This window comes from Chenopodium album, chromosome 22 (assembly GCF_948465745.1).
Source record: "Chenopodium album chromosome 22, dcCheAlbu1.1, whole genome shotgun sequence".
In the NCBI taxonomy this organism is placed as follows: domain Eukaryota; kingdom Viridiplantae; phylum Streptophyta; class Magnoliopsida; order Caryophyllales; family Amaranthaceae; genus Chenopodium; species Chenopodium album.
In genome coordinates this window covers 3,889,011-3,916,645 of record NC_137855.1, presented here as the reverse complement: position 1 = coordinate 3,916,645, position 27,635 = coordinate 3,889,011, and the positions used below count along the sequence as shown (strand labels likewise).

Sequence of the window (27,635 nt, the reverse complement as noted above, 5' to 3'; positions counted from 1 at the left end):
TAAACCTCAAAATTTCCTCAAAAATTTTGGATTGTAGCCTTCAATTTTGTAATTTTTTGGCCTTTTTTCGTCCGGAAATAAAAATTGTCGAGATGTTTACCATGGTCTTTAATACCCTCCGGGTGTCCAATTGGGTCGGTGGAACCATCCAATATGCCCTTAAACGGTCATTTTACCCGTTCACAATTTGCATTGATTTCGTAAACTCAAGCCTACCACGTACGTTTATGACAACATATAATGATCATATACGGTTTCAAACGGCATTATATGACACCGAGATATATCCCATAGGGTCTCAACACTTTTTGCCACCAGGCCCCGAAACCTCAAAATTTCCTCAAAAAGTGTGGATTATAGCTAGAGTTGTCAAAAACTAACCCGTCCCGATAACCCAACCGTAACGGACAAAGATCTGAACCTAGCCTGTACTCGAACAATGGGGTGAAACTAGTGACCTGTAACCTTACTTGATCTTAACCGAAAACCCATTTGATCCAATACTTTATGACCTGAACACGTACTTGCCCCCAACCTGATAGTAACCGTCAACCGATTTAATTCGACTCGAAAACAATCCGAACCTGAACTAGTACTCGACCCAATTTAAACATGAACCCGAGTCATAAAATGTTATATACCTTTTATTCAGCTTATATACTTGCATAATTTTGTAAGCCCTCAATTCGATTTAAAAAAATCTTTTGTTCAACTTATATAACTTTTGTCGTCTATTACTCATATATAGGTTTAATAAAATCTTGATGATGCTTGATCAAATAATGGAAGGCATATTTATATTGTTGAACTTGGCCACATCGATATTTATTAGAATTGAACTTGAACCAGAACCCGACTCAACACTAACCCAAACCCGTATGTACCATCTCGTTAACCCATCCAAACCCGACTCAACACAACCCGAACCTGAAATTGAACCCGATCTGATTTTAACTCGAATTGAACCCGACCTATATCCGAAAAGGTGAACGACCTGTTATAACTTGAATTGATATTGACCCGACCTGAACCTTAACCTGATTTGAAGCTAGATTGACCCGACTTAGCCTGATCCTGATTTGACCCGAGACCTAATTTGACCCGATCCAAACCCGACTTGAATACCCAAATTGACAGCTCTATCACTTTCCCGTGCTTTGTTAATTTGCTGAATACTTCCAACTCATGTCCATATTATTTTGTGACCTGCATTTCTGGTCCAAGCTACCTACACTGATCTGTTTTGTCGTTCTTTGGGTTGGACGAATATTGGTGAGCGCTGAGCTGATGACTAGAATTAAATTTTCAAGTACCTGTGCATTTTACTGTTTTGAAAACAAAAATATGATTGTTTTTCATAACACAAGTATGCAAAACTTAGTTCAGAGGTTAATTGTGTTACAAGGGTTGTACATAATCAACCCTTTATCAAACAAAAGGGAACTGAAGACACAACAAAATCCATTCACCATGAAGGTAACCCCAAGCACTTTACAGAGTTGAATATAGAATGTCAAGCTAATCATATTATTTGGATGGAAACCTGTTGTTCATTCGAACTCTTCCCTTGTACTTCTGACAAAAAAATTATATTCTACAGATTCTACAGTATACTGTTATAAAAGAATGATGACTACAGACTATCCCTTGAGCTGTAGTAGTATCGAAATGCTAACGAAAATTGTTACTAGAACAAAAAGTTGAAAATCCCTAGATCGAGTGACAAGAAATTTGTCATCCCCCTTTCCATCTTCCTTTCCCCCTTCGGCTGCAACTGAAAACTTTTGAAAGTGGAATTATAAATCATCCTCAACAATCAGATCAAGGTAGCTTGAGGTTGACTGAAAACTTCTTAATCCTCACTAAATGCCAAATCATATATTTCGCGGTAATCCTCAACGAAGTGGACGTCTAGGCCTTCTTTCACATTCAAGGAAAGCTCATCAAAGTCTCTTCTGTTGGCAGCAGGAAAGATTATGGTCTTCACGCCACTTCTCTTAGCTGCTATGGTCTTCTCCTTTACCTGATTTTACATAATCAACATATTCAGGGACTTCGGATTGATGATAAACATGTGAATTTTACAAAAGAAAAGCTAAGACAACTGCAACAGCAAAGCAAACAATTAGACTGCAAATAAGTATGAAGTAAACATCCTAAATGCCAATTACAGGTCCAAGCGTCTCTTCCTCCGTCCCCCCAAGTCCTCGCCATAGCCATGTTCAATTATGCATGACAATTTTAAGGGGAAATATGATCCACAGAAAGTGAAAGGAAAAAACAGTAAACATCAAGATAAGATCAGATGTATCTGACAAAGCCCAATACTCAAGTCGAACTTTTAGGAACGGAAGGAGTACATATTATGCAATCATCATTTTATCAAAAATTTAATTCACAACACCAAATTCAAAATTTAATATAACTGTGTGATTTCCACTTTTTTTTATTATTTTTATTTATTTATTATTTACCCACCTAATGAAAAAAAAAAATCAAAACCTAAGACTTAAGCACACTAAAAAAATCAAACCTAATGCCTAACTAACCTTACTTTGAGCTTATCTGATTTTATTTACCTTACATAGACTTATTTTTACTAGTGAATTTTAAACCATATTTGAAAATTCATCTGAAAGTATTTCAACTTGTACACCTATACAAACTTTAGACTTTAAAAGCTTTTCTTCATCTTGTTTATGTTAAATTTATCCGTGCATTAACTTTAGACTTGTAGACCGATTCAAAGAAGTAACTGACTGGTGTACAGGATCAAATAATGTGTACAAGTCTAGACAAATTAAGTCTAAAGCTTTAGACTTAATTTATCCGTGCATTAACTTTAGACTTGTACACCTATCCAAGCTGTTCCTGTTAAATTTATCTTGTACAGCCTTTGGCAGGTCATCAAAGAAACAAGAAAAGCGAAAGTGCTCTGCTCCTGGTTCAGAAAAAAACCAAAACATTTCCACAAGAAAAAAAAATCCTATTGCTTCAACTTACCCCGCCAATTGGAAGAATCTTCCCAGTAAGTGTTACCTCCCCAGTCATTGCCAAGTCCTTTTTAACAGGTTTCTTCATCGCGAGAGAGAGCAGTGAAGTAATCATAGTGCACCCAGCACTGGGTCCATCCTTGGGTGTGGCGCCAGCGGGAACATGGAGATGAACCTTGGAATCAGCAAAGAAGTTTCTATTTAACTCCTTCTCCAGCAGTATTGCCCGGGCAACTGTGAGGGCAATTTGCGCACTTTCCTTCATGACATCCCCAAGTTGTCCAGTCAGATTAAGAGCCCCTTTTCCTTCTCCTTGCTCAACATGGGTTGTCTCTATGTAGAGAGTTGATCCTCCCATTGCAGTCCAGGCTAGACCCATCACCACTCCAACAGGGGTCTGATCATAGATTCGCTCTGCATGAAATACAGGTTTCCCAACAAAATCAGATAGGTTTGCTTGATCGACCACCACTTTCTCTATCTCCTCCGGTTCCCCGGCTTTATCAATTTCAGTTGTATCCTACCAGAGAAAAAGAACACAAATCAATGAAAGATTTTACAAATATTTTTATAACTTAATTCTTCTCCGCTTCTTCTCGTTTGGCAACAAAGTCTAAGGGTTCAGAGATTTTACAAATAGGTCCACCTAAGCAAGTCCCAAAGCATTCCATACAGCAGACAACCATTCAAAAGATTAGGGCAAACATAAAGTCAATTGTTGATACAAAATCAAGCAACCACTTGACACCTTAAATTTAATGAAAGCTAAAGTAAACATAAACCCAACCAAGTTCTTGATGGAAACATGCATAACATCAGAGAATACATGAATCAAGACGATGACACGCCCCATGTCAAATAGTACATTAATTACAAGCACCAGAACTAATATATAAGGAAAAAAACACCCAAGTTTGGGGTGTGGAGGTGATTTCAGTGTGGGTGTTATAAACAGAGGAATTGATCAAAAAAATTCTTTGAATTGAGGATTAAACTTCTCATATTAGAGCCTGTACTTTAATGCTTGTTTTTTTTCTATCAAAGCTTTTCAATGCATTCCTTCTATTTAGCAGTTGATGTCTGCCTTCAAAAATTGAAGAATGAAAACAAAATAATATACTTCTTTAAAGAAGCTTAAGAAGGAAAGGGCATATAAGATGACAGGAAAGGTGAAGTTCCACAAGAGAATTGATTTTATGTTTGTTAGTGGAGGAGGAATTTGTAGAGAAGTCCACCAATCATTCCATTTGCTATAGATCCAATCAGAACTCAAAGATCACAGTATACCTTTGAGCCACCAAGTAAATCACTACATTTTTGGGGGTGCTCCTGTTCAAAATCTACATTATCTGAGCTGGTCTCATCAGACTTATCCTCATGGCTTCTCGCTTCTGTTTCAGCTTTACTTTGGTTTTCTTCCTGAACTGTAGTTTCACTTGAGTCAGCAATACAATCAGCTTTAGAAGCATCAGAAGCAAGTGATGAGGACTCGTTTGAAGCTCCTAGCCTCACAAGTTGTAAAGCAATCTGAAATGTGAAGTGACTTCCAAGTAAGCATAAAATATATGGTGATGTTTATTTCTGATAATATCAAGAAATTCAACTAATGTGTTACCTTGCGGTATATTTTTTCAATTTGTTTCTGAAGGTTGCGGACCCCAGCTTCCCTACAGTAATTCTCAATCAGAGAAAGAAGGGCTAGATCAGTGAGCTCAACCTGTAATAATGGAGTCAATTTTCAATGAACTGTTAAGACAGATGAGGCATAAATAACGAATTAGGCATAACATGAATCTCAATTTTTAAGGATATGTCTAGATTTCACAAATACTTTTAATAGTCGAGTCATTTCCAAATTTTGTCCATCAGTCAATATATATAGCACATCATGAAAAGTCCATTCATAAACGATTACTACTCTAGTTTAAGTGACAACTTAAAACACTAATTAGAAAATAGTACAAGTGACCATTATTTTTCCAGACAGGAGTATTTTCTATTTGCAGACAGAATAGCACATTAGCACAAGAATCAGAAGAAGACTGAGCAAACTACGATATTTATTAGTTCACTAACATAGTTCACTACCTGTTCAGGCTTGATGCCACATGCTTCACGGGTGGTCTTTTCCAAATAGTCACGTGCAATGCGCAATTTCTCATCAGTAATATAACCTGCAATCGAAATTACTTCCATTCGGTCCAAAAGAGGGGCAGGAATATTTTCGATCACATTAGCTGTGCAGACAAACAAAACCTGAAAATAAAAATTCATAAAGGTAGACGAAACAGGGAAAATATATTAGACTGAAGAATATGCCTAGATAATTAATCATTCAATATGGGGGTAAAAACCATCCCAGTTAAAGAGTCAAGAGTAAGTAATCATCCAATATGAGGGTATAAACCATCCCAACTAAAGCAGGAGCTGAGAGCTAGTGGATAAGTTATACTTTGAATGGGTACATAAAACATTATCACAGTTATTCCCTTGGAATTGAAATTTAAATTAATAAGTAGTACTTCCTTGCTCCCTCCATTTACTTTTGAACTAATGAAATCATTAAAGAAGAGCAACATTACCCATTTCAGAGAGGAGGGGGGGAAATCAACTTAAAAAGTTAAAATATTGAGAGATAAAAGCTGAAGCTGCATTTTTTATACAGTGGGATAGTGGAAAACATAAATAATTGTGCAATATGGGATCTAATTAGATTTGTATTGATATCTACTTTTCAATATCAACTTTTAATAATTTTTATTAAAGTGATTAAAGATATTAATCGTCAAAGTAACGCATGGGCAAGCGTGATATCACAAATGGTGCAATTATAAAAAAAAAAAAAAAAAAAAAAAAAAGGAAGTATAAATAAATAATTCTTTTTGAAATTTTCAAAAGAGGAATATAGGAAGAACAAAACAAAAGCGAGGGAGTACTAAAGACATGACTTGGTAAAATATACACAAGCCCTTATATGATACAAGTATTAGATTTTAGTAAAAAGCAAAAGAAGTAGTATTAAAGAAAATTCAGTAAAACATGTCATTTTACTGGGTAAAATCACTTCACACAAAAATAAAACTAATTTTATAAACTAGTCAAACCAACTAAAACAATTACTCAGTTATCTACTAATAGTCAAACAAGGCCAAAAAAACTATATTCTCCATAAGCTTGTAACAGAAGATGATGTCTATTTCATGGAGCTGAAAATATCACTACTTTCTGACTTTAAAATATACTCCATAATGGAATAACTATTATTATTATTATTATTTTAAAGAAGGGGCTAAGCTTATTATAACATCTGCCCTTTTCTTTTTAATTTAAAGTAACATAAAATATCAGCATTCTGAATATAGTCAAATGTCTACTGTTAAAGGCTTCTTCAGTTCAATAATACGGACAACAGGTTTGTGTGAGCATCTGACCCCCTTATTATACCCTGGACATTAACGTTTTTCACATAAATTTGGGCAATGTAGCTACCAATCCTACCATTATTGTTGTGGCTTGCTCCAAAATATGGATCGTAAGATAATTATAACAGCTAGAGGACCAAGGCTCATTAGGCAAGGAGGCCAACAATACCAAACTCAGTAGTAACAATTCCAAAAATTGATCACAAAAATCTGGGAAGCATAACATGATATAGGGTCAAAATGAAGCAAGAAAAACACCCTAACCACATAAAATAACTAAATCAAGTCCTTATAACCATGTATAGGTTATAATGTTCAAAAATCAACTTTTGAAATACAATCTATCCCAGTACCACTAAAAAGAGCCAAACATTTGTCACCGAAAAACTTATTAACAAAGAATGTTGCTAAGAAGTCACACAGAATTGAATAACAATAACAATAATAACAAAACAATAACAATAACAAAACAATAACAATAACAATAACAAAACAATAACAAAAACAATAACAAAAACAATAACAATAACAATAACCACATGTCAACCCTGGGGGTCAAATAATGTTCATTGGTGACATCTTTAAAATTTGAAAGCTGAAAGAACTAACCTTTGACAAATCAATTGGAACATCAAGGTAGTGATCCAGAAAATTTGCATTCTGTTCAGGATCAAGAAGCTCCAACATAGCACTAGCTGGATCACCAGCATTTCCTCTACCCAACTGCATTGAAGGATGAGCAATTGAGCTTCTCATGAAATTTAAGTACGATTAAATTCACATTCCACATGAACAGGTGGTAGAACTCATTATTTAGAAGAGCACCAGTATACATCCTTCAGTGAAATTCCCTTTGTCACACTCAATAATAATCACTAGAAAAAAACAAAAACCCTAAAATCAACCCTTCCCTAGAGAAGGAATAGAGCAAAGAAAACATCATGAAATTGAGACTCAATTAGAATTTTGGTCTTATAGGCACATGTTTTCCATATGTAGCATGGAAAATATGGAGTGTAGAGTACATATAGTGATATGATTCATATGAAGAAAGTATACCTTGTCAATTTCATCGATTAACACAAGAGGATTAGCTGTTCCTACACTTTTTAAGCACTGCACCATCTTTCCAGGCATAGCCCCAATATAAGTCCGACGATGACCCTGCGCACAATCACATAGTAATGCATCACAGTTGTTTTATCCATTCCTCTTTATTATGGGGTTGGGGGCGGGGGGGGGGGGGGTGTGGAGATTAAAAATTAAGAAGTTCATAACACACTATCCAAACTGTACCTTAATCTCCGCAACGTCGGATAGTCCTCCAACTGAAAAACGATAAAACTTGCGATTCAAGGCACGTGCTATGGAACGACCAATGCTAGTTTTCCCCACTCCAGGTGGGCCAGATAGGCAAACAATTTTCCCTGATACAAAAAAATCTTTATTCAATATGTATACTCTGTTGCAAACAATTTTCCCTGACACAAGAAATTTCGCTGTTGCAAATATTTAATAAGAAACGGAGGAAGTATTAACTTCATTCAGGAAAGGTCCACATATACGCAACTACAAATCAAAACTATTAGAGAGGCACAAAAAGGTTTGGAAAGGTCTGCACATATACAACTACTAGGCAACTCGTCCTATTTGGCACAAAAGGGTCTATTAAGCTACAACGATGAATAATTTTCTAAATTAGAGCCTATGCTAGAGTTACAAGAAACAACAAAATAAAGCAAATATATCTTTGAAAAGTGAAAACCTTGAGCTGTTCCCCGCAACTTTCCAACAGCAATAAATTCCAATATCCTCTCCTTGACATCAGACAAGCCATAGTGATCTTCATCTAGTATCTTCTGTGCTTGACTAACATCAAAATTTTCATCACTGCACAAACACAAAAGGTAAAAGAACAAATTATTACTCCCTCCGCCCCAATATATAGTTCCTGTTTGTGTTTTTTCACATTATTTAAGAAATATGAGGAATAAGTGGATGAAGTACATTAATTAAAGTGAAAAGTACAATTGTAGACAAAAGTTAGAGAGAGAAAATGGAAAAAAGTGCAAGGAATGTGCAAAATTCAAGGGTTTTTTAGGAAGTACAATGACTAAAGTTAAAAAAAAAAGTAAGGGTATAATGGTCTTTACATACCATCCAAAAAATAGAAACATGAACAACATTTAGGGTCTCCAAAATAGGACAACAGGAACTATATTATGGGACGAAGGAAATATTATATATAGATAGCCCTCACACCATTAAAATAATATAACAACGTAAATCCATCACAAGCACTCTTTTTAAAAAGTGTCCGCTCTATTTACCCTCCAACGCTTAATTAAATGAGAATGTCTTAAAACTTTCAATTGCAAGTCACTTGGCCCTCAATCATAAGTGATTGTTCACAATGACTTTTCCTAATGATAAAGGAACCGTAAAGGATCAAGAATGTGTTTTAGAGTAGCAATGCATGGAAGGAACAGTGTATTTTAGTGTAACTACTTGGAGAGACCCATAAAAAATTCTTTGGTTTCTTAATTCCTTATGCAACGCAAAATGACAGTCATAAATTGCAAAACAAGCAGAAGGAAGAGATATTTACAAGTTGTAAAAACAAGGTGGCTTATAACCACCACCAACAACAATGTTCAAAGCCTTAATCTAAATAGAATGGAGTCAGTTGTTTTAATCAAAGATTGCATCTTCAGTGAATTGTAAAAAAAAAAAAAAAAAATTCATGTTCCCTCATTCACTTTGCGGGTGCCCTGTGCTCCTACATAGCCATTTCCTCATTTCCTTCTTAATTCCCTCTATCCTAGTCATCTTTGGTTTCCCTAGACTTCTTTTTAAGTTCTCATAATAATGATATCCACTAATAGGTGCACTACACACACTGTCTCACATGCCCAACCCCAAACCAACATAATCGATTCTCCAATTTCTCATCCACAATATTTATAGCTTCAAGTTTTGTCCAAATCTACCATTGGAATTATATCCCTTAAGGTGTTCCCACACATTCGAATTAATTTGCATTTCTGCTAAGGGTGAGTGAAAATTTCAAGTACCCAAAATCGAAACCGGATAGGAACAGGCGGGTTTGAAGCCAAAATTGGATACGGTGGTTCCTTTCATTTCGGGTTGCAACCGATTAAGAACTGGTTGAAACCGATTCCCAATTTTTTGGAACTGAAAGCGATTGGGTATCAGTTACATGAAAATATAAATATATATGTACTTTAAAAACAATGTTCAATCTAGTTAGTAAAATCAAAATAGCATTAATAGAGCGTAAAAAATACAATAGCTTAATGCACATAAAAACTTAAATATTACTCCCTCTGTGTTTAAATAAGTGAAACATGTCTCTTGTACACGTATACCAATGCAATGATAATATCAATAAGCAAAATTTATAACAATTGAATATTAATAAACTATTCATTAAGACAAATCCAACAAGTACACACAGCACTATATTTATTCTTATGTATATATCACAAACTGAAATACTGAATTAGATGGATAGTGCAAAAAGTCAAAAAGTTCAACTTATTTAAACACGAAGAAGGTAGAAGCTTAAAGGATATAGACCAAATGAGATATTAGAATTTGTATTATTTAAAACAAATATGTATATTGCCATGTACCAGAACAAATTTGGAACCGATTAGACTTGTTCCAATTTCGGTTCCGAATATTAGCAACCCGTCCCAACCAAATTTGAATTCGTAATTTTGATCAATTATCCAATTTGCATTGCTATACCCGCTCTTCCTACGACCATTCCCAATTGCCTAACATTCTGCACTATAATAACACTGATATATAGTTGTCCCATGAAATCAAATTTAACCTTAGAGGTACACTAGAATCGCACAATATCTTAGTTTAATCACTCCATAGGAGTTATTCAATAAAACAAATCTTAGTCAATAGTTCCGATTCTTTGTAAAAGCAATCCAAGGTACTTAAAACACTCACTTATGGACAGATATTTATAGTTACTATCTAATGTTACTAGCCTTCTTTAGTTCCTTCTTAATTAGAATTGACGACACCGTGCTTAGCCTAAACCCTTGAGATTGTAGCTTTTGCCTTAATCCAAATTAGCATTGAGTCCCACTCTAGTCTTACTACCAATACGATATCATATCACCCACAAATAACTTACACCCATGAAATCAACTATTTTTAATGAAAAGAAGAAAGAATCATGAAGTCCAATCATAATAGAAAAATCCCCTATTACTCTCCAAAAGCAAAAGTCATAACACATTTTTCCACGTCTCAACATAAATCCTTAACTAAGTCAATAATTTTACATAACATACCTTTATTTGTCATTTCACATCCAAGGAATCAAGGTAACAAACAAGATACCTTATAACAACACATGTTAATCACTTGACAAAATTTAGCAATGGAAGTTATATCACCAAATCAATTCTCGCATAAAGGATCACAATAGCACCTTAAGCATTGTTATGTATGGTTTTTAAAAGACACGAATCAAAGTTAAGAGCAAAATGACTGATCTTTATCTTACAGATTTTCTACGACTTCAACTTGACTAAGAACAATTGCCTGCACTTAGAATCTTAAAATAAAATATCTACAAGCTTGATGTCAAAAAAATATTCTATTTAACAGCTATAGGACTCCCTTTCCTTTGGCTCTAAGTTAAGGTCAAGAATTTAATTTGAAAACAAAAACAGTAACATGCCTTCATATATTAGAACTGAAACCAAGGAAAAAAAATAAGAAAGATTTTATATGAAATGGATGCTTAATTTACAGAGTTTATAGCAGAGATAATTTTGAAAGAACTCTGATTACTCTGTATTTTGACTATTTGAGACCAACCTGTAATTTCCCCAAGGCAATGCCGTCAACCAATCAAGATAATTGCGAGTAACATTGAATTCACTTGAGCTGGCCTCCAGCAGTTGGAGCTTTGTAAGTTCTTCTTCTATAACTTGCATAACGTGTTGTGGAATATTATCTTTACTTGATTCAATCCTTTCCCTGAACTTTGCTGGAGGAAAGAAAATATGGTCAAGGAAACATAATATCAGAATATAAAAGTTCATGCACGGAAAAATACTTTTGCAATCAGTAAATTCATATATTCTTAATAAATAGCAGTATCAACACTGGTAGAGATATGCACCACATGAAGCCCGCTCAGACAAAAATTCAGCCATTGACTATGTCAATGAAATTTCTAGCGGATCAAATGCAATTCTAGACTCAAATACGCATCCAACTAATTTACAATACATATGATGCTATGCAATTAATGGGAAACAACTCACTAGTAGTACTCACCAGAGAGTGCTGTTTTGTCATCTGTTTCAAGTCCCAACTCCTGTATAGAAAGAGAGGGAGGAGCAAAAGTTAAGCAATTTAGTTCACAGTATATCTTTTAGCAACAAGATATTTCACTAATTTCAGCATATAGCATAAGGATAAATTAACAACACTTCAGATGTACCAAGCACCACAGCCATCATGATGGCTACAAAAAATGTAGCACCATTGCACCACACCGTATGGGCAAATATGATAATTATTTGAAAAAATACTTCTACCACATGGGATTAAAGATAAGAAACCTTTTTTATGGCCTTGAGTTGCTCATTCAGAAGGTAGCGCCGTTGCTCACCGCTGATTTTCTCTTCGATAGCTTTCGCTATGGTTTCCTTCATAAGATCAAAAGAGATAACTATACCGCACAAAAGAACCCAAAAATAAAATAAAATAAAATAAAGGAACTACCAAAAGAATTTGAGAAAAATACCTGAATCTTACTAATTTCCACTTCTTTCTTCATCAATTCCAAGGTTAGTTGTAAGCGCTTGAGCACCTGGATTATCAGGTCAGAAAATGAAAATTCAATTAAGTGGAAAATAAAAAATTAGTAAATATGTCCTTTGTAACTTGTAAGACATGATCTGTGATGCACCTAGAATTTTACATCATTTTTAATTCCAACACAGCACTTACATCTAGCTCTTCGAGTACTTTCTGTAATTGAAACTTGTTTGCGCCAGATATAGCTGCTCCAAAATCTGCTAGCCTAGGATAGGTGAAATCACCAATATGCTGCAAAGAGAAAATAGGCAGCGTAAGCATCATCAGGATATGATAGAAAAAGCGGAGTTTAAGGCTTATGATTACTGCTAAAAAAAATCTTCAAGAAGAAAAACTTGAAGACAGGAGTCACTGCAAAATATGTGTCTAAAAGATAATGGACAACAATTAAATCATGGAAATTTGGGGGAGTAGATATAAGTAAATCCAGGTGAGTATAACCAGAGTTACATCCACAAACAAGGGTCCAGAATACATCATAAAGTTTATACTGAATTCAAAAGGCATCGCACATGAGAATAAAAAGAATTAGATAAGGTAGCTATCCAAATATATGAATGTGTTTAAAAAAAGAAGCATACAGAGCTTCATTAGTTTCCCAATTTCAAGACATGTCTCTGCACAGTAACGTAAGTTCTAAGGTTGGTGAACAGTAATGAAAGTTATAAGTATGCTGGAAAGGCAAAGGCCTAAAACATCAGAACACCCAAAAGATGTGAGCAACAGGCCACCTCCAGAGAGGCCCCAAGGACCAAGTTCTGTATCCTTCTGATGCATGGTCAAGGGTAAGCAAAGTGATCAGTAAACACACAAAATGCATGTTCATGAGCCAGAAATTTAGATCTAGTAAAATGGTTCTGAAGTATCCATACATTATCCAACCGAAATCATAAATTATACATGAAGAATTAACCGGCTAATAAGATGCTCTGTAACAAACACCTTGTAGCATCAAAACATATAAATGTTGAATATTCTAACTAATTTTGAAGGTTGCATTATGGGTCTGTGCAGTATTTGACTCTTCCAAAGGTCAAAGAAAATTTTAATCCTTTATCACACCTCTATCAACGCTAGTACAGATCTAACCCTACATCTGAGTGATCTGACAATGTTAGTTCCTTAGCCATGACAGATACAAGGTATACAGAAAATCTTCAGACACATATATACCAGAATACAACAGATGGAAATTTTCTAAATATGACACTAAAAATATTTTAAGCTCAATTTTTACAAATAACTCAGAAAGCCATGCCTTTTGAAACAACAATATCAATCAAACATAGTATAAAAATTTAAATTCTGTGGCTCCTTGAAGCCAATTCTTAGGCTGCAGCAGTGCAGCCAGACCTATTGACAAATGGCAAGCTACAAATATTGTCATATAAAATGGCACAAATGTTATCATTTGCAAATTTCACAAATCAACAGGGAACCCCAACTTTAAGGCAATAAAGAAAAGCAGCACATAGATCACATAAAATCTCACTGACATCACTATAGCCTAATCTTAACAAATATAGTTTTGTTGAACAAGCTTTCCATACTTCCACAAAGAGAATGTAAGTATATACATGTTTTTAGTGCTCTATGTTAAGCAATACCTTTGTGTATGTTTGAACATGATCCCTCCAGAGTGAACTTCTTTGCAAGACATCCCTTACAGTAGATATGACCTCAAATGATGTTGCTTTAATGACATCATCGTCTTTGTCATAAGGTAAATCCTGCAACAAGATAAACGGTCTAACAGCTAGACATCAATCTAAGAAAGCAAAATGTACACTTAATAGTAAAGAAATTTAAGTACACATTAAAAAAAAAAAAAAAAAAAAAAAAAAAAAAAAAAAAGTCTTGCCTTAAGATGATCAACTTTGACAGTTAGAGGATATTCATTCACCTGGTACAAACACATTAGCATCAATCATACGGCCTTCCCTTAACTAGAATCAGCACTGGTATGGGGAATTAATAACAAAAAGAGTGCAATCCATACTGAGAACCAAACAACATTTAAGAGAACTTAGAGAAGCATGCAAACAGCAGCCTCATAGGTTCATTGCAGGTCAACATTAGACCAAGTAGAAGACAATTAAGAAGCACATAAATTATGCACCACTTCTATTTTCATCAAGCTTACCATCTCTGTTATTCGAAGTCTGCGATGACCAATAAGAATAACTTGTTCTCCCTGGATGCTTGATATCTTTGTGGAAAAACACAACAGAATTATAAATATTAGCCAAAGATCAGTATTCTATTATATATTGATCATATTACGAAGAAATAAAAAAAGGGGGTCAAAATTAGGGTACCTGAGCCAATGTCCCGACTTCATGCAGCCTATTTAGAAGTTCTTGTCCTTTAAGATCATAAATGTTCTTCTCATCAGAATCTGGCTCATCTTTGACAAGAAAGGCACCAGCATAGGGAGCTTGCCTTCTTTGGCTTTCTGCCAGAGCTGCTAACAATTTGGGATCCTGGAATAAAATATAGGCCATAGAAACCTCCACTTAGACTACAATGGAGCTAAATGCTAAGGTCGATATATCATCTTTGAGTGATAAGTAGAAGTAATCAATATAAAAATATAATTAACAACAATAAAAAATAAAAAAATAAAAAAAGAATTCAAATTTGCAAGGCTACTTGTTCCCTTGATCTAGGTAGCCACTTGAGTGATTGATGGTCATTCATGACTTATGACAACCAAACTTGACTTCACAAATCATCAGTGCAAAACTGCAAACAAAGGACTACAAACCAAGAATCTATAAATTTCCACATTCCACATATATGACTTTTGCATTTCCAAGTTTATGTCAAAATGCCAGACCACGACCAATGGCTTGCTTTATAGAATAATCAACACAAGTACTGTAGGCAAGACCGTTTGTTGAACGTACAACAATATCTTTCGGAAGACAAAATTCAAGCCAAGTGGAAGAAATAAGAGGCAAAAAAAAGTGAAATACTCAGCTCATCAGCGAAACAGTAAAAACCAGTGCGTTTATGGGTCAAAAAATATCGAAAAGTTGGTGGGCTGCATGATCATAGTTTTGGAGACATTATTTATGAAAGAGAGCAAGATAATAATCACAACCAAAATGCTCACTATACCTTTACATTGACTGGCATGTAGAACCCCGGAAATAGTGGACGATGAGGAAGCGGTAATGCTAAAACCTGCCAGATATGTATCACCATTCAATTTACAAACAAATGGCAGAAACAGTTAAGAGAGCATATAAATGTTGGGGAGGGGGGGGGGGGGGGGGGGGGGGGTGGCAATAGACAAACATTCCAATATCAAATCACATGGCTATATCAGCTAACATTATTATAGTAAGGAAATGCAGTAGAGAGACCTCAAGGGAGTCACCCATATACAAAACAAAACTACGCACAAAAATAGCAGATCATATGCTTTAAGGTTAGCAAGATATGTTCTTCAAGGAGCAGTTAGTTCCAATAATACATAGGTCAAAAGGTAACTTGTAAGCTTAGTGTGAAAAACCTATGCCCTAAAAACACTTTTAAATTTTCTCAGGTGACAGCACAAACATGTAGGAGGCAATGATGAATTACAATAAATAAGGCCTGGCATACAAATAAAGCATCAGATCAGGAAAATAAAAAAATAAGAAGTACACTTATCAAGCGCATTTAGTGAGAAATTTGAGCTTTCCACGGCTAATATGGAACTGGTAAACATTCACACTGTTAAGAGTTTTAGACTGCAATTTTAGATAGTATTTACAGTTGCAATTACATCATGATTTGTGACTCAGTCATATCAACCTTAAACCAATCGTATGAGCTTTATATCATCTATATCGACTATCAAGAACCGACTATTTACGATAGGGTGGAAAAAAAAAAACATCATGGTTGAGAACTTGAGACAGACAAAAATTTGCTACGGCGTGCAATTGTTAATATGTAAGAACTCTACTAAAAGACCATTTATTTGTTGGACAATTCAATCACTCCTAATTCTCTTCCTCATTTAATTCCTCATTTAAGACCTTGAACGGCTAAATCAGAAAAGCCGATCACAAACCATTTTCAAGCCAATATAAGTATATAACAGCTTGTTCCGGACATTGTAACATAGTATATGTAACTGTGCTTTCTTCATGTACTCAACCAAAATTTTGCACTATTAAACATACATCAGCTTAAAATCTATCAAATTCTCATACACCAAACCATCTTTACACCAATTCAGTTCACATATACAAACTTACACAATTATCAATTGTTCAATGATCAACTAACCTCATTCTAAAATCATTCACATTGATTCAATTACCATAATTCAATTATTAGAAAATGAGGAGAGTAAAGAGAGAAAACCGTGAAGCACTCGTCGGGGCGAAACACACTGGGGAGAATCGCATTCGGCGAAACGGAATCGGCATCCTCGGCTTCAGCAGCAGCAGCTTTAGCAGCAACTCCGGCATCACCAACCGAGTCAGACCCATCAGAGGATGAAGAATCGGAGCAGAAATGAGCACGGAATACAAACGGTTTAGGGTAATTGGAACTGCGAAGCGAGTTGAGAACTCGGAGCAATGGCGTAGTTGACTCAGCACAGGTCCGAGCTATGGTGGGTGACCGGGAATGAGATGCCAGAACATTCTGGAATCGAGAAGAGTAGGATAGAACCTTCAACATTTGGGGGTGGAAAAATCAATTGTGAGATGAATTTGGAATTAGGGTTTTTGTTGAAGTTGAAGATGAATTGAAGCTATACAAATTATAAAATGGTTAGTGAGAGATGTGTTTGATAATGGATTATGAGTAGAAGAACATTGTAGAAGGAGAAGAAGAAGAAAAATGAGGACTGTAAATTGTTTAGTGTCCAAAAGCCCTCCATAAACCCTTTTGTAGTGGTTTAGTGTTTGATTTCTAAAAAGGAAATGCCCTAGTGTCTTGTGTGACAAGATATTGTTAAAATGGAATGTAATTTGAATGTTGTTGAGAAAAATTACAAGTGAAGTTCACATGAGCATGTAAACTAGTACAATAATTTGTAACAAAGTACAATCATGCAAAATATTTTAATAAGAAAATTTGCCTATAAAAGGCAAGTTCACTATTGTGAACTACACAAGCAAAAAAATAACCGGAGTAATACTACTACACTACTTTTACTTCTTTACTTCTCTTACTCTCCAACATCTTTCTATTGGTAAAATATTTAACACGTTATCAGCACCAGTTTCCAGTCAGGTATATTTATACCTACTTCTAAAAATTATAACAAATAATACTATCTACTTCTAAATGTTTCGAGGAGTATGCTCTATAGTTGCCCATATTTGGGATCCTCTATACCAGAAACTCAAACATTTAATGTATTATATATACCTCAAAAACAACAGTGAAAGTTCTCTTACTTGTGAATTCATTACTATCATCTTTTGTTTTATTCATGTTGATGTTTCTTTGTTTGATTCATGTTGATATTACATACTCATTTTACGTAAATTTTTGATCTTAGTTATTATAATTGCTAAGTAGTAACTTTGCATGCATATTATTAACTAGATTAACAAAAAGATGCAGCCTTTTATACTTATTTTTTTTTCACTTTTATATACTTTTTGTGTTTCTTTCCGTTTTCGAACCCATGATCTTTTATAGATATTAGGGCTCTCGGACCACTATGGCTTGCATTCCCAGTGTGATAACCTTTTACAGTTATAAATATATATATATGGACCATAATTTTATGCCAGTACATTAGACTATTATATGATATATTTACAGTTGTACAAAACAGTAACGGATAAACCTACCTCTATAAAAGGCGGATTTTTCCCCCAATTTCACCACAAATCCCTTATCCCTTCCCACTTTTTATCCAAAAAAAAAAAAAAAAAAAAAAAAAAAAAAAAAAAAAAATCACCTAAAAATTTTATCACCCCCTTCTTCTCCGATATGTTCCCCGACGACGGCAACCAGAACACCCAAAACACCCACAACTTCACCTTTGAAGAAGATTTAAGGAAGATAAAACAATATTTCCTTCTAATTACGGCGCTTGTAGTTCTATTAGTAGCAATATTAGTTTTTGTCATTATGTATAAGTAAAACTCACTTATTTTGTCGTTTTAGTATATTAAAAGCTTGTTTTTGTTTTATTATGTTTGTTGTTATTAATCATCATTGTATAATATTACCGTTATCATTATAATTGTTGTTACTACTATTATTGTTGTCGTTTTGTTTTTTTTTGCAACTAACATGATTAATTTTTGTCTAATCATATAATTACTCACAATAATAAACCAAGGGGGAGAAAAGATTATATTATTTCTGGTTTATTATTATATTAAATTTAATTATCACGTGTCTTATTAACTTAACTATAAATATGGAAGAACTAAACATGTGAGTTGTACGTATAATTTGTTATTATAAACTAATTATAACGTAATTTGTTGTAGCTAAAATGGGAGACCTTATGAAAAGACAGTTCAGCATCTTAGATTTATCTGGAAAGAAATTTCTGGAATGGAAAGTGGATGCAATGATGAATTTGAAAGCTCAAGGCTTGGAGCACACTGTTAAAGAAAATAAAAGTCCCTCTGGTCAAACAACTGATACTACCACTTCTGCAATGACTGTTGCAAAACCTGTTACTGAACAAGATAAGGCAAAAGCCTTAGTGTTGTTAAGGCATCATTTACATGAAGGCCTTAAAACTGAGTACATGATGGTTGAAGATCCCAAAGAATTATGGGATTGCCTTAATGAAAGATTTGGACACCACAAAAGGGTGCTCCTTCCTAAGGCATTATTTGATTGGACAAATTTACGGTTCCAGGATTTCAAATCTGTAATTGATTATAATTCAACCATACATGAGATAGTGTCTATATTGAGATACTGTGATCATCCAGTTTCGGATGAACAGATGATTGAAAAAACACTCACTACCTTTCATGCAAGCAATATACTGTTGCAAGAACAGTACCGTGAAAGAGGTTTTAAAAGGTTCAATGAATTAATGAGTGTATTGCTTGTTGCGGAACAAAATAGTGAACTTTTGTTGAAAAATCATAACCTGAGACCAACTGGGTCTTTGGCCACTCATCATGAGGCAAATGCAACAAATTCCTATCCACCCGAGTCAAATGCTACAAGAAGAGGTGGACGTGGAAATTACAATGGCCGTGGAAGAGGCCGTGGAAATTATCGCGGACGCGGCCGTGGTCGTGGTAGAAACAATTTTCTAAGAAACAGTAATTTCAAAAATTTTGAAAAACAGAAGGGGCAGTCATCTGGAAGCCACAAACAAACTCCTTCGAAAGGAAAAGACACATGTTACAGATGTGGCATGACAGGACATTGGGGACGTACTTGTCGTACAGCCAAACATTTGGTAGATCTTTACCAGGCTTCTGTAAAGGGCAAAGAGAAAAATGCAGAAGCAAATTATGTTCATGAGGAAAATGCTCCTTGTCCCAGCCTTGATGTATCCGATTATTTCATGGATAATGCTGAAATTGGAAATGATTTCATTCTTGGAGAAAACAACAATGCTTAGGTTTCTCATCTACTAATGTAACATATGCTATGTTTTAATGTATTTTCTTTATGTTCTGTATTTTAAATTTCTAGTCATGTACTTTTAGTCACTATCATCAATAAAAGATTGTATAATATTATTCTAAACTAATCTCAAATTTATTTTATGAAGATATGGATCTACCTGAAGTTAGTTCCGAATATCAATGTCTTTTGGACAGTGGAACAACGCACACTATTTTAAAGGATAGAAATTATTTTTCACAACTAAAGTTGTTTCAAGCAAATGTGAACACTATTTCCGGGTCAGCTAAATTAATTGAAGGATCTGGAAAGGCTTGTATAATGCTTCCAAATGGAACAAAATTAATAATCAATAATGCTTTATATTCGAGTAAATCTCGAAGAAATCTCATAAGCTTTAAAGACGTACGCCAAAATGGCTATCATCTAGAAACAATGATGACAGATCAAAAAGAGTATATATGTCTCACGGCAGAAAAACATGGCAATAAACATATATATGAGAAATTGCCAGCATACTCTTCGGGGTTATATCGTATAAACATACGACCCGTGGAAATCAATATGGTATCTAACCAGAAGTTAGATGACAAACATTTGATTATCTTATGGCATGATCGTTTGGGACATCCAGCAACTGGGATGATGCAAAGAATAATAGCACATTCAGTTGGACATTCAATAAGAAATGTCAAAATTCCCCGATCAGATGAATTAACATGCTCTGCATGTTCACTTGGCAAATTAATAATAAGGCCATCCATGAGCAAAATTGCTACTGAATCTCCAAAATTCTTGGAAAGAATTCAGGGAGATATATGTGGGCCAATTAATCCAGCATGTGGACCATTTCGATATTTCATGGTTTTAATTGATGCTTCTACACGATGGTCACATGTTAGTCTACTTTCAAGTAGAAATGTTGCCTTTGCAAAATTACTTGCCCAAATCATCAAATTAAGAGCACAATTCCCAGATCATACAATAAAGAGAATAAGACTTGACAATGCTGGGGAATTTACATCCCAAACATTTAATGATTATTGTATGTCAATTGGAATTGATGTCGAACACCCAGTAGCTCATGTTCATACACAAAATGGTCTGGCTGAATCACTAATTAAGAGATTACAAATGATTGCAAGACCATTATTAATGAGGTCAAGATTGCCACCATCTGCTTGGGGACATGCTATAATACATGCAGCAGCGCTAATTAGATTGAGACCTACAGCTTATCATAAATTCTCACCACTACAGCTTGTTTGTGGTCGAGAACCAAGTATCTCACATCTAAAAATCTTTGGTTGTGCTGTATATGTTCCCATTGCTCCACCCCAACGAACGAAAATGGGTCCACAAAGAAGACTGGGAATTTATGTCGGGTTTGAATCCCCTTCTATAATTAAATATCTTGAACCACTGACTGGTGACTTATTTACGGCTAGATTTGCGGATTGTCACTTTAATGAAACAGTATTCCCAGTCTTAGGGGGAGAGAAAGTGGACCCACGTAAGAAAGAAATTGAACTTATTTGGAATGCAACACAACTGTTGATGTTAGATCCACGAACAAATATGTGTGAACAAGAAGTCAAGAAAATTGTTCATTTACAAAGTGTTGCAAATCAATTGCCTGATGCATTTGTAGACACAAAGAAGGTGACAAAATCACATATACCAGCAGAAAATGCCCCTGCACGTATTGAAATCCCAACTGGTAATAAGGCCATAGAAAATGAATCTCAGGCACGCAGAAAGCGTGGAAGACCACTTGGTTCAAAAGATTCTAAGCCAAGAAAATTGAAAAGATTGGATGGAATAGGAAATGAGACTAATGATGTTCCCCCGTCAGAAGGTCAAGAAAGACCAAATGTGGATGAAAGTAAAGAAAATGATGATAATCCAAAAGGGGACGAACAAGAAGACAACCCTACGGGGAATGAACAAGATGTTCAAAACATCGATAACAATGAAATTTCAATGAATTACGTCTCTACAAAGACTCAGTGGAATAGAAAGGATGTTATCGTTAATGAAATATTTGCAAATTCCATCGCAATCGACATAGTGTCTGATGAAAATGATGTTGAACCTAGAACTGTAGAAGAATGTCGACGTAGGAGTGATTGGCCAAAGTGGAAGGAGGCAATGCTGGCTGAGTTAAAGTCACTTGAAAAACGAGAAGTTTTTGGAAAAATAACCCTTACACCAGCAGGTGTAAAACCCGTTGGATACAAATGGGTATTTGTGAGAAAACGTAATGAGAAAAATGAAATAGTTCGATACAAGGCAAGACTTGTAGCCCAAGGATTTTCTCAAATTCCAGGGATTGATTATGAAGAAACATATTCTCCAGTGGTTGATGCAACTACATTAAGATTTCTGGTAAGTTTGACAGTCACAAAAGGACTACAAATGCGATTAATGGATGTAGTGACTGCGTATTTGTATGGATCACTCGATACGGACATTTACATGAAAGTCCCCGAAGGACTAAAACTACCAGAAAATCACAAGCTTAGACAACTGCTTTCCATAAAATTAAAAAGGTCACTTTATGGATTGAAGCAATCTGGAAGGATGTGGTACAACCGTCTGAGTGAATATCTTATGAGAGAAGGATTCAAAAACAACCAAGTTAGTCCCTGTGTTTTCATAAAGCGATCACAATCAGGATTCGCTATCATTGCAGTTTATGTTGATGATTTAAATATCATCGGAACCCCAAATGAACTCGAGAAAACTGCAAAATACTTGATGAAAGAATTTGAGATGAAAGACCTTGGGAAAACTAAATTTTGCCTTGGACTGCAAATTGAGCACTTGAGTCATGGTATTTTTGTCCATCAATCAAACTATACAGAAAGAGTTTTGAAACGATTCTTCATAGACAAAGCAACTCCAACCAACTTCCCAATGGTTGTTCGTTCTTTGAATATGAAAAATGATCCATTCAGACCCCGAGAAGAAAATGAAGAGATTCTGGGTCCAGAAGTACCATACTTAAGTGCAATTGGAGCCTTAATGTACTTAGCTAACAATACTAGACCCGACATAGCTTTCTCTGTGAATTTGTTAGCTAGGCACAGCAATGCACCAACATATAGGCATTGGAAGGGAGTTCGACACTTACTCCGGTACCTACGAGGGACACAAGATCTTGGTTTATATTACCAACCAAAACAAGATGCTGCTCTCATTGGGTATGCAGACGCTGGATACTTATCAGATCCTCAAAATGCCAAGTCACAAAATGGATATGTGTTCACTTATGGCGGCACTGCAATATCATGGAAATCAACAAAGCAGACATTGACCGCGACATCATCAAATCATGCAGAGTTGATAGCCCTCTATGAAGCAGGACGGGAATGTGTGTGGCTGAGGTCGATGATCAGTAATATCCAAAAGGAGTGTGGAATGAACACAATAACAGAAGACCCAACCATCATCTTTGAAGACAATACAGCATGTATCGCTCAAGTAACTGAAGGATATATTAAGGGAGATAAAACGAAACATATTGCTCCAAAACTGTTCTTCACACATGATCTGCAAAAGGACGAGGAAATAAATATCCAGCAAATTCAGTCTTGTGAAAATCTTGCCGACCTGTTCACCAAATCACTTCCTTCGAAGAAATTTGAGCAATTAGTTCACAAAATCGGAATGCGACATCTTCGTGAACTATGCTAAAATCAGGGGGAGTATTATATGCACTGCACTCTTTTTCCCTTCGATCAGGTTTTTATCCCACTGGGTTTTTTTTCCTGACAAGGTTTTTAACGAGGCAGTATACCAAAGCATATAATACAATAATATCGTTGTACTCTTTTTCCCTAGCTATGGTTTTTATCCATAGGGTTTTTACCTAGCAAGGTTTTTAATAAGGCAACTTACACCCCATTTCATGTGAACATTCAAGGGGGAGTGTTGAGAAAAATTACAAGTGAAGTTCACATGAGCATGTAAACTAGTACAATAATTTGTAACAAAGTACAATCATGCAAAATATTTTAATAAGAAAATTTGCCTATAAAAGGCAAGTTCACTATTGTGAACTACACAAGCAAAAAAATAACCGGAGTAATACTACTACACTACTTTTACTTCTTTACTTCTCTTACTCTCCAACATCTTTCTATTGGTAAAATATTTAACAAATGTTAAATTTTTTTAAAGGCATATAATTTTATTTTATTTTTTGTAATATCAGATGCGGAATTCATTAAAGTATGTCAATTTCTGTTAAAGTTGTCAAATTTGGGGAAAAATGGTCGAGGGATACAAATTCATTACAACCTCTAGCATCCCATCTTGCAACATTTTGAGCTAAAATATAACTGGCATGCTTAATATGGGAGAACGAAAGGAAACTAAAACAAAAATTAGTCATTAAAAAAATCACTTTCTTATGTGGGAATTTCTAATGTATCAAAAGAAATAATAGTAATTTGGGTAAAACCACTATTAAGTGGCATACACCAGCAATCCAATCTATTGTGCGATTTGGCTCTTAATAGATATGCTAAATACTCCAATTTTGAAATTGAGTGAGTAGAGGATGAGTGTATTCGATAATATGCTCAATATGCCAAGGGACTACTCAAATGTTTTTACTAAAGTTGATGACTAATAGGTGTCACCTTCAATTTGAATGTTATGAATGCCACATTGGAGAGCCATTAGGCTTCTTTAAGAAGAGCATTAGCTTTTGTTGTAAATAGTTTGGTGTAGGTGATGACGTTGAATGTAGATGGCTTTATGAGCGTTGCATTGTTATCTTTAATGGTGATTTATGTTGCTACGTACTGAGTTGTTCAAATTGAACTGTTGACTTTAAGTTTGAAGAAGTGTTGAGAGACGTTTTTCATGATATAGAAACAGATGAAGGGGGGTAAAAAAAAAAAAGTTATCTATAAGACTTATTTGGAGCTACCCATTGAATGCATGTGCAATTGTAAATCTTAAAGATGTAAAATGTCTCAATGTGAAAGTTAATAGCATTCCGCTCTTTCTAGATACTTCAAATGAGAAGAGTATATTTCCTTAAAATGTTTTGAGTGTTTTCTTTAGTATAATAATAACGTTTCAAATAAATTAAAAAAATGAGACTATACGATCTAATCATTTTTTAGTTAAACGGAGGTTCCAAACTTCTTTGATTATCGTGCAATTAAGGAAAATATAATTATCTATTTCATTATGGTTATTGCATAAGAGGCAAATATATAACAAGATAACGAGCAAAGATTGATTATACGTAAACACTCATTATAAGGATTATCTAAGTTTAATTTACAGCTAAAACAAATTCAAATACTCATAAATTTCTCTCGTAGAAAAAAATGTGACGACAAGTGTGTTAAGTTTTGTGAAGTTACATATGTTACGACTTACGAGTAGTCCTTATGAAACGGAGATAGAAAGTAGGGGTGAGCAACGGTCAAAATTTTAGGACCCGGACTTGGAATTGGTTGGAACCGAGTCCTAAAATTCGGAACCGGAACTGGAATTGGTTCAACCGGGTCCTAAAATTTAGGAATTGGAATTGGAACCACCGGGTACCGGTTCCGATTCCGGGTACCCACTTATGTATGTAATTGTAATACCCCTAATTTTTAAACCAATTTAATTATTATTAATTATAATTATTAAGCATAAGTATGTCTTATTTCGGATCTTATAATCCCGTTTATAAAAATGGACGAATAATTTTCCTATACGCTTATAAAATATTTTCTTAAGATGCTTAGATTATTAAATTATTAATTTTTCCTATAAACATATTACAACTTTCAAGTGGATTTTTAATAAGAAATTGTACATAATTTCCTAAACTCTAATTATAAAATTATCATTTTAAATATGAGCCTTATTTCATGAACATAGTTTGGGCAAGTAAGCCATTTATTCTAACCCATATGACTACTTAAGCCCAATTGATATTTACAACCCAACTCATAATTTTAGCCAAAAAAAAAAGGAAAAAGAAAATAAAATTTCATCCCCAATCACCACAAACTACGTTCATCTTCTCCATTCCTCCATGAAAGCTTTATCAAGTTAGCTTTTTCCAACTAACACCTCTCCCAACTATAATTTCTGACTACATTCACCCTCACCCTCCACATGTAACTCATCTACTCCATCACCATTATCAAACTTGCTCCCAACCATTAGATTTCACCTCCAAATTAACCAATTGCAATTCAAAGTTTCACCTCCAAAACAACCAATTGCAAATTAAAGTTACAACCTTTAATCTTATTTTAATCCCTAATTTTCCCTATAAATAGAGCAAGGATCTTGAACAAATTCATTAGCAAAGTATACTCCCAAATTTTCAGCAAATTGAAATACCCAAAACCCATTTTTTTTCCTCTTTCTCTCTCCTCCGCGCCACCACCGACCACACCACCACCACCTGGCCGCGAGCCACCAGCCGCACCACCACCACCTCACCGGCGTACCACCGCCGCCCTTGCTGCCCAGCCAGCCACACCACCAACCCACAACACCTCCTTCGTAGTTCCTATACAAACAAACCAAAACCAAAAAAAAATAATGATTAGTTTGGTCTTTTAATTAGTTCATTTATTTGATACAAAACCCACCAAAACTAATTAAAAGTAAGTGGGCCTTCTCCTAAACACTTCTATTTTGGGCTAATTGATTGTAAACAATTATTATTTTCTTTACTTATTATTATTACTTATATGCTACTATGCACTACTACTACTACTTCTTACTTATTATTATTATTATTACTACTACTACTACTACTACTACTACTACTACTACTATTACTATTATTATTACTATTATTATTATTATTGTTATTATTGATTATTACTAAAGATTTATTTATAAAAGTATTAATTTTATAAAAAGGACGTAATTAATATTTAAGTTGTTCATGCACAATTAGATTAGAGTTTGTGCTCTATGTCTTTGGGTTTATTGTTGAAGAGTTATTGAATAAGAGTTATTGGTTATTGTAGGGGGAATTTCAAGATCGTAATTAGGAGTTTCGTACTTGTGTGAAAAGATCAAGGTACGTATTCGTGGCTAGATCTTTAACTATGTGATTTTATTCATAAATGTGTTTTATGTTTTGAATGATGAACTATGTTTGAATGTTTACCAATGATTTATGAATGTTTATAAAATAAATCGTGTAAGCTTGTTTTAATAAAAACGATTGTTTGATATTTAAATGCTTTATAAGCTTGGTTGTAAACTTACTTGGTTTACTAAATTGTTTAAAAAGGAAATGTTATCATTTTAATCATCCCATATATGGGAATTGGAAGATTGATTTATCAAAGATGTTTATTGGATTTTCTTGACTCCCACTATGCGGAGATAAATGATAAGACTATGAGCTTTGTATGATCTAGTCTTTCCTTGAGTATAGACTATGTAAATGAGTTACTAGCTTGAGGGGTGTGCACACTTAGGTTGGGAAAATTGTTTATGAAATGGTTGATTATCCAACCTTTATTGGAAAATACTTTAGAGAATTGTAAATTTTGGATGTTTTCCAAAATATGAAATCTTGTCTATGGAAAGTTTGAATAACCATGTTTTCATGAGAATTATATATTTCGAAAGAAAATGTTAATCAACTAAATTAATTTACGTATTTAGCACTTATATGTACTTAGCATTTTGCTAACGCGTATTTCTCTTTTGTTTTGGCTTGGCCCTACTTATCATTTATGATGAGTAGATAGGTGATGGCGACGAGTCAACGTGAGCT

The 27,635-nt window shown here is 34.6% G+C and overlaps 2 protein-coding genes across 2 annotated transcripts; one reads left to right on the top strand and one right to left on the bottom strand.

Annotated features, from left to right (window-relative positions):
* Positions 1-1,444: 1,444 nt before the first annotated feature.
* LOC145603635 (lon protease homolog 1, mitochondrial-like) lies at positions 1,445-17,166 on the bottom strand. The gene is made up of 20 exons (XM_081659582.1): positions 16,661-17,166; positions 15,422-15,487; positions 14,617-14,781; positions 14,442-14,507; positions 14,160-14,201; positions 13,906-14,028; positions 12,431-12,529; positions 12,225-12,290; positions 12,040-12,126; positions 11,753-11,792; positions 11,288-11,459; positions 8,181-8,305; positions 7,712-7,842; positions 7,475-7,579; positions 7,025-7,138; positions 5,082-5,249; positions 4,609-4,710; positions 4,281-4,520; positions 3,004-3,513; positions 1,445-2,023 (listed from the first exon to the last, which is right to left on the bottom strand). The coding sequence occupies exons 1-20, from the start codon at positions 16,979-16,981 to the stop codon at positions 1,853-1,855; spliced, it is 2,913 nt and encodes a 970-aa protein (XP_081515708.1). The 5' UTR covers positions 16,982-17,166; the 3' UTR covers positions 1,445-1,852.
* A 1,766-nt stretch (positions 17,167-18,932) lies between these two features.
* LOC145606246 (uncharacterized) lies at positions 18,933-19,862 on the top strand. Its single transcript, XM_081662280.1, has 2 exons — positions 18,933-19,557; positions 19,687-19,862. The coding sequence occupies exons 1-2, from the start codon at positions 18,933-18,935 to the stop codon at positions 19,860-19,862; spliced, it is 801 nt and encodes a 266-aa protein (XP_081518406.1).
* Positions 19,863-27,635: the final 7,773 nt, after the last annotated feature.

Bases quoted from the DNA above. Each gene is read 5' to 3' on its own strand.
- LOC145603635 (XM_081659582.1), bottom strand. From the start codon at position 16,981: ATGTTGAAGGTTCTATCCTACTCTTCTCGATTCCAGAATGTTCTGGCA. The intron at 12,291-12,430 runs GTAAGTGCTGTG...CTGATAATCCAG, and splicing joins AAGTACTCGAAGAGCTAGAT to GTGCTCAAGCGCTTACAACT. The intron at 5,250-7,024 runs GTTAGTTCTTTC...TTTTATTTTCAG, and splicing joins TTCCAATTGATTTGTCAAAG to GTTTTGTTTGTCTGCACAGC.
- LOC145606246 (XM_081662280.1), top strand. From the start codon at position 18,933: ATGACTGTTGCAAAACCTGTTACTGAACAAGATAAGGCAAAAGCCTTA. The intron at 19,558-19,686 runs GTAATTTCAAAA...CTTGTCGTACAG, and splicing joins AAACAATTTTCTAAGAAACA to CCAAACATTTGGTAGATCTT.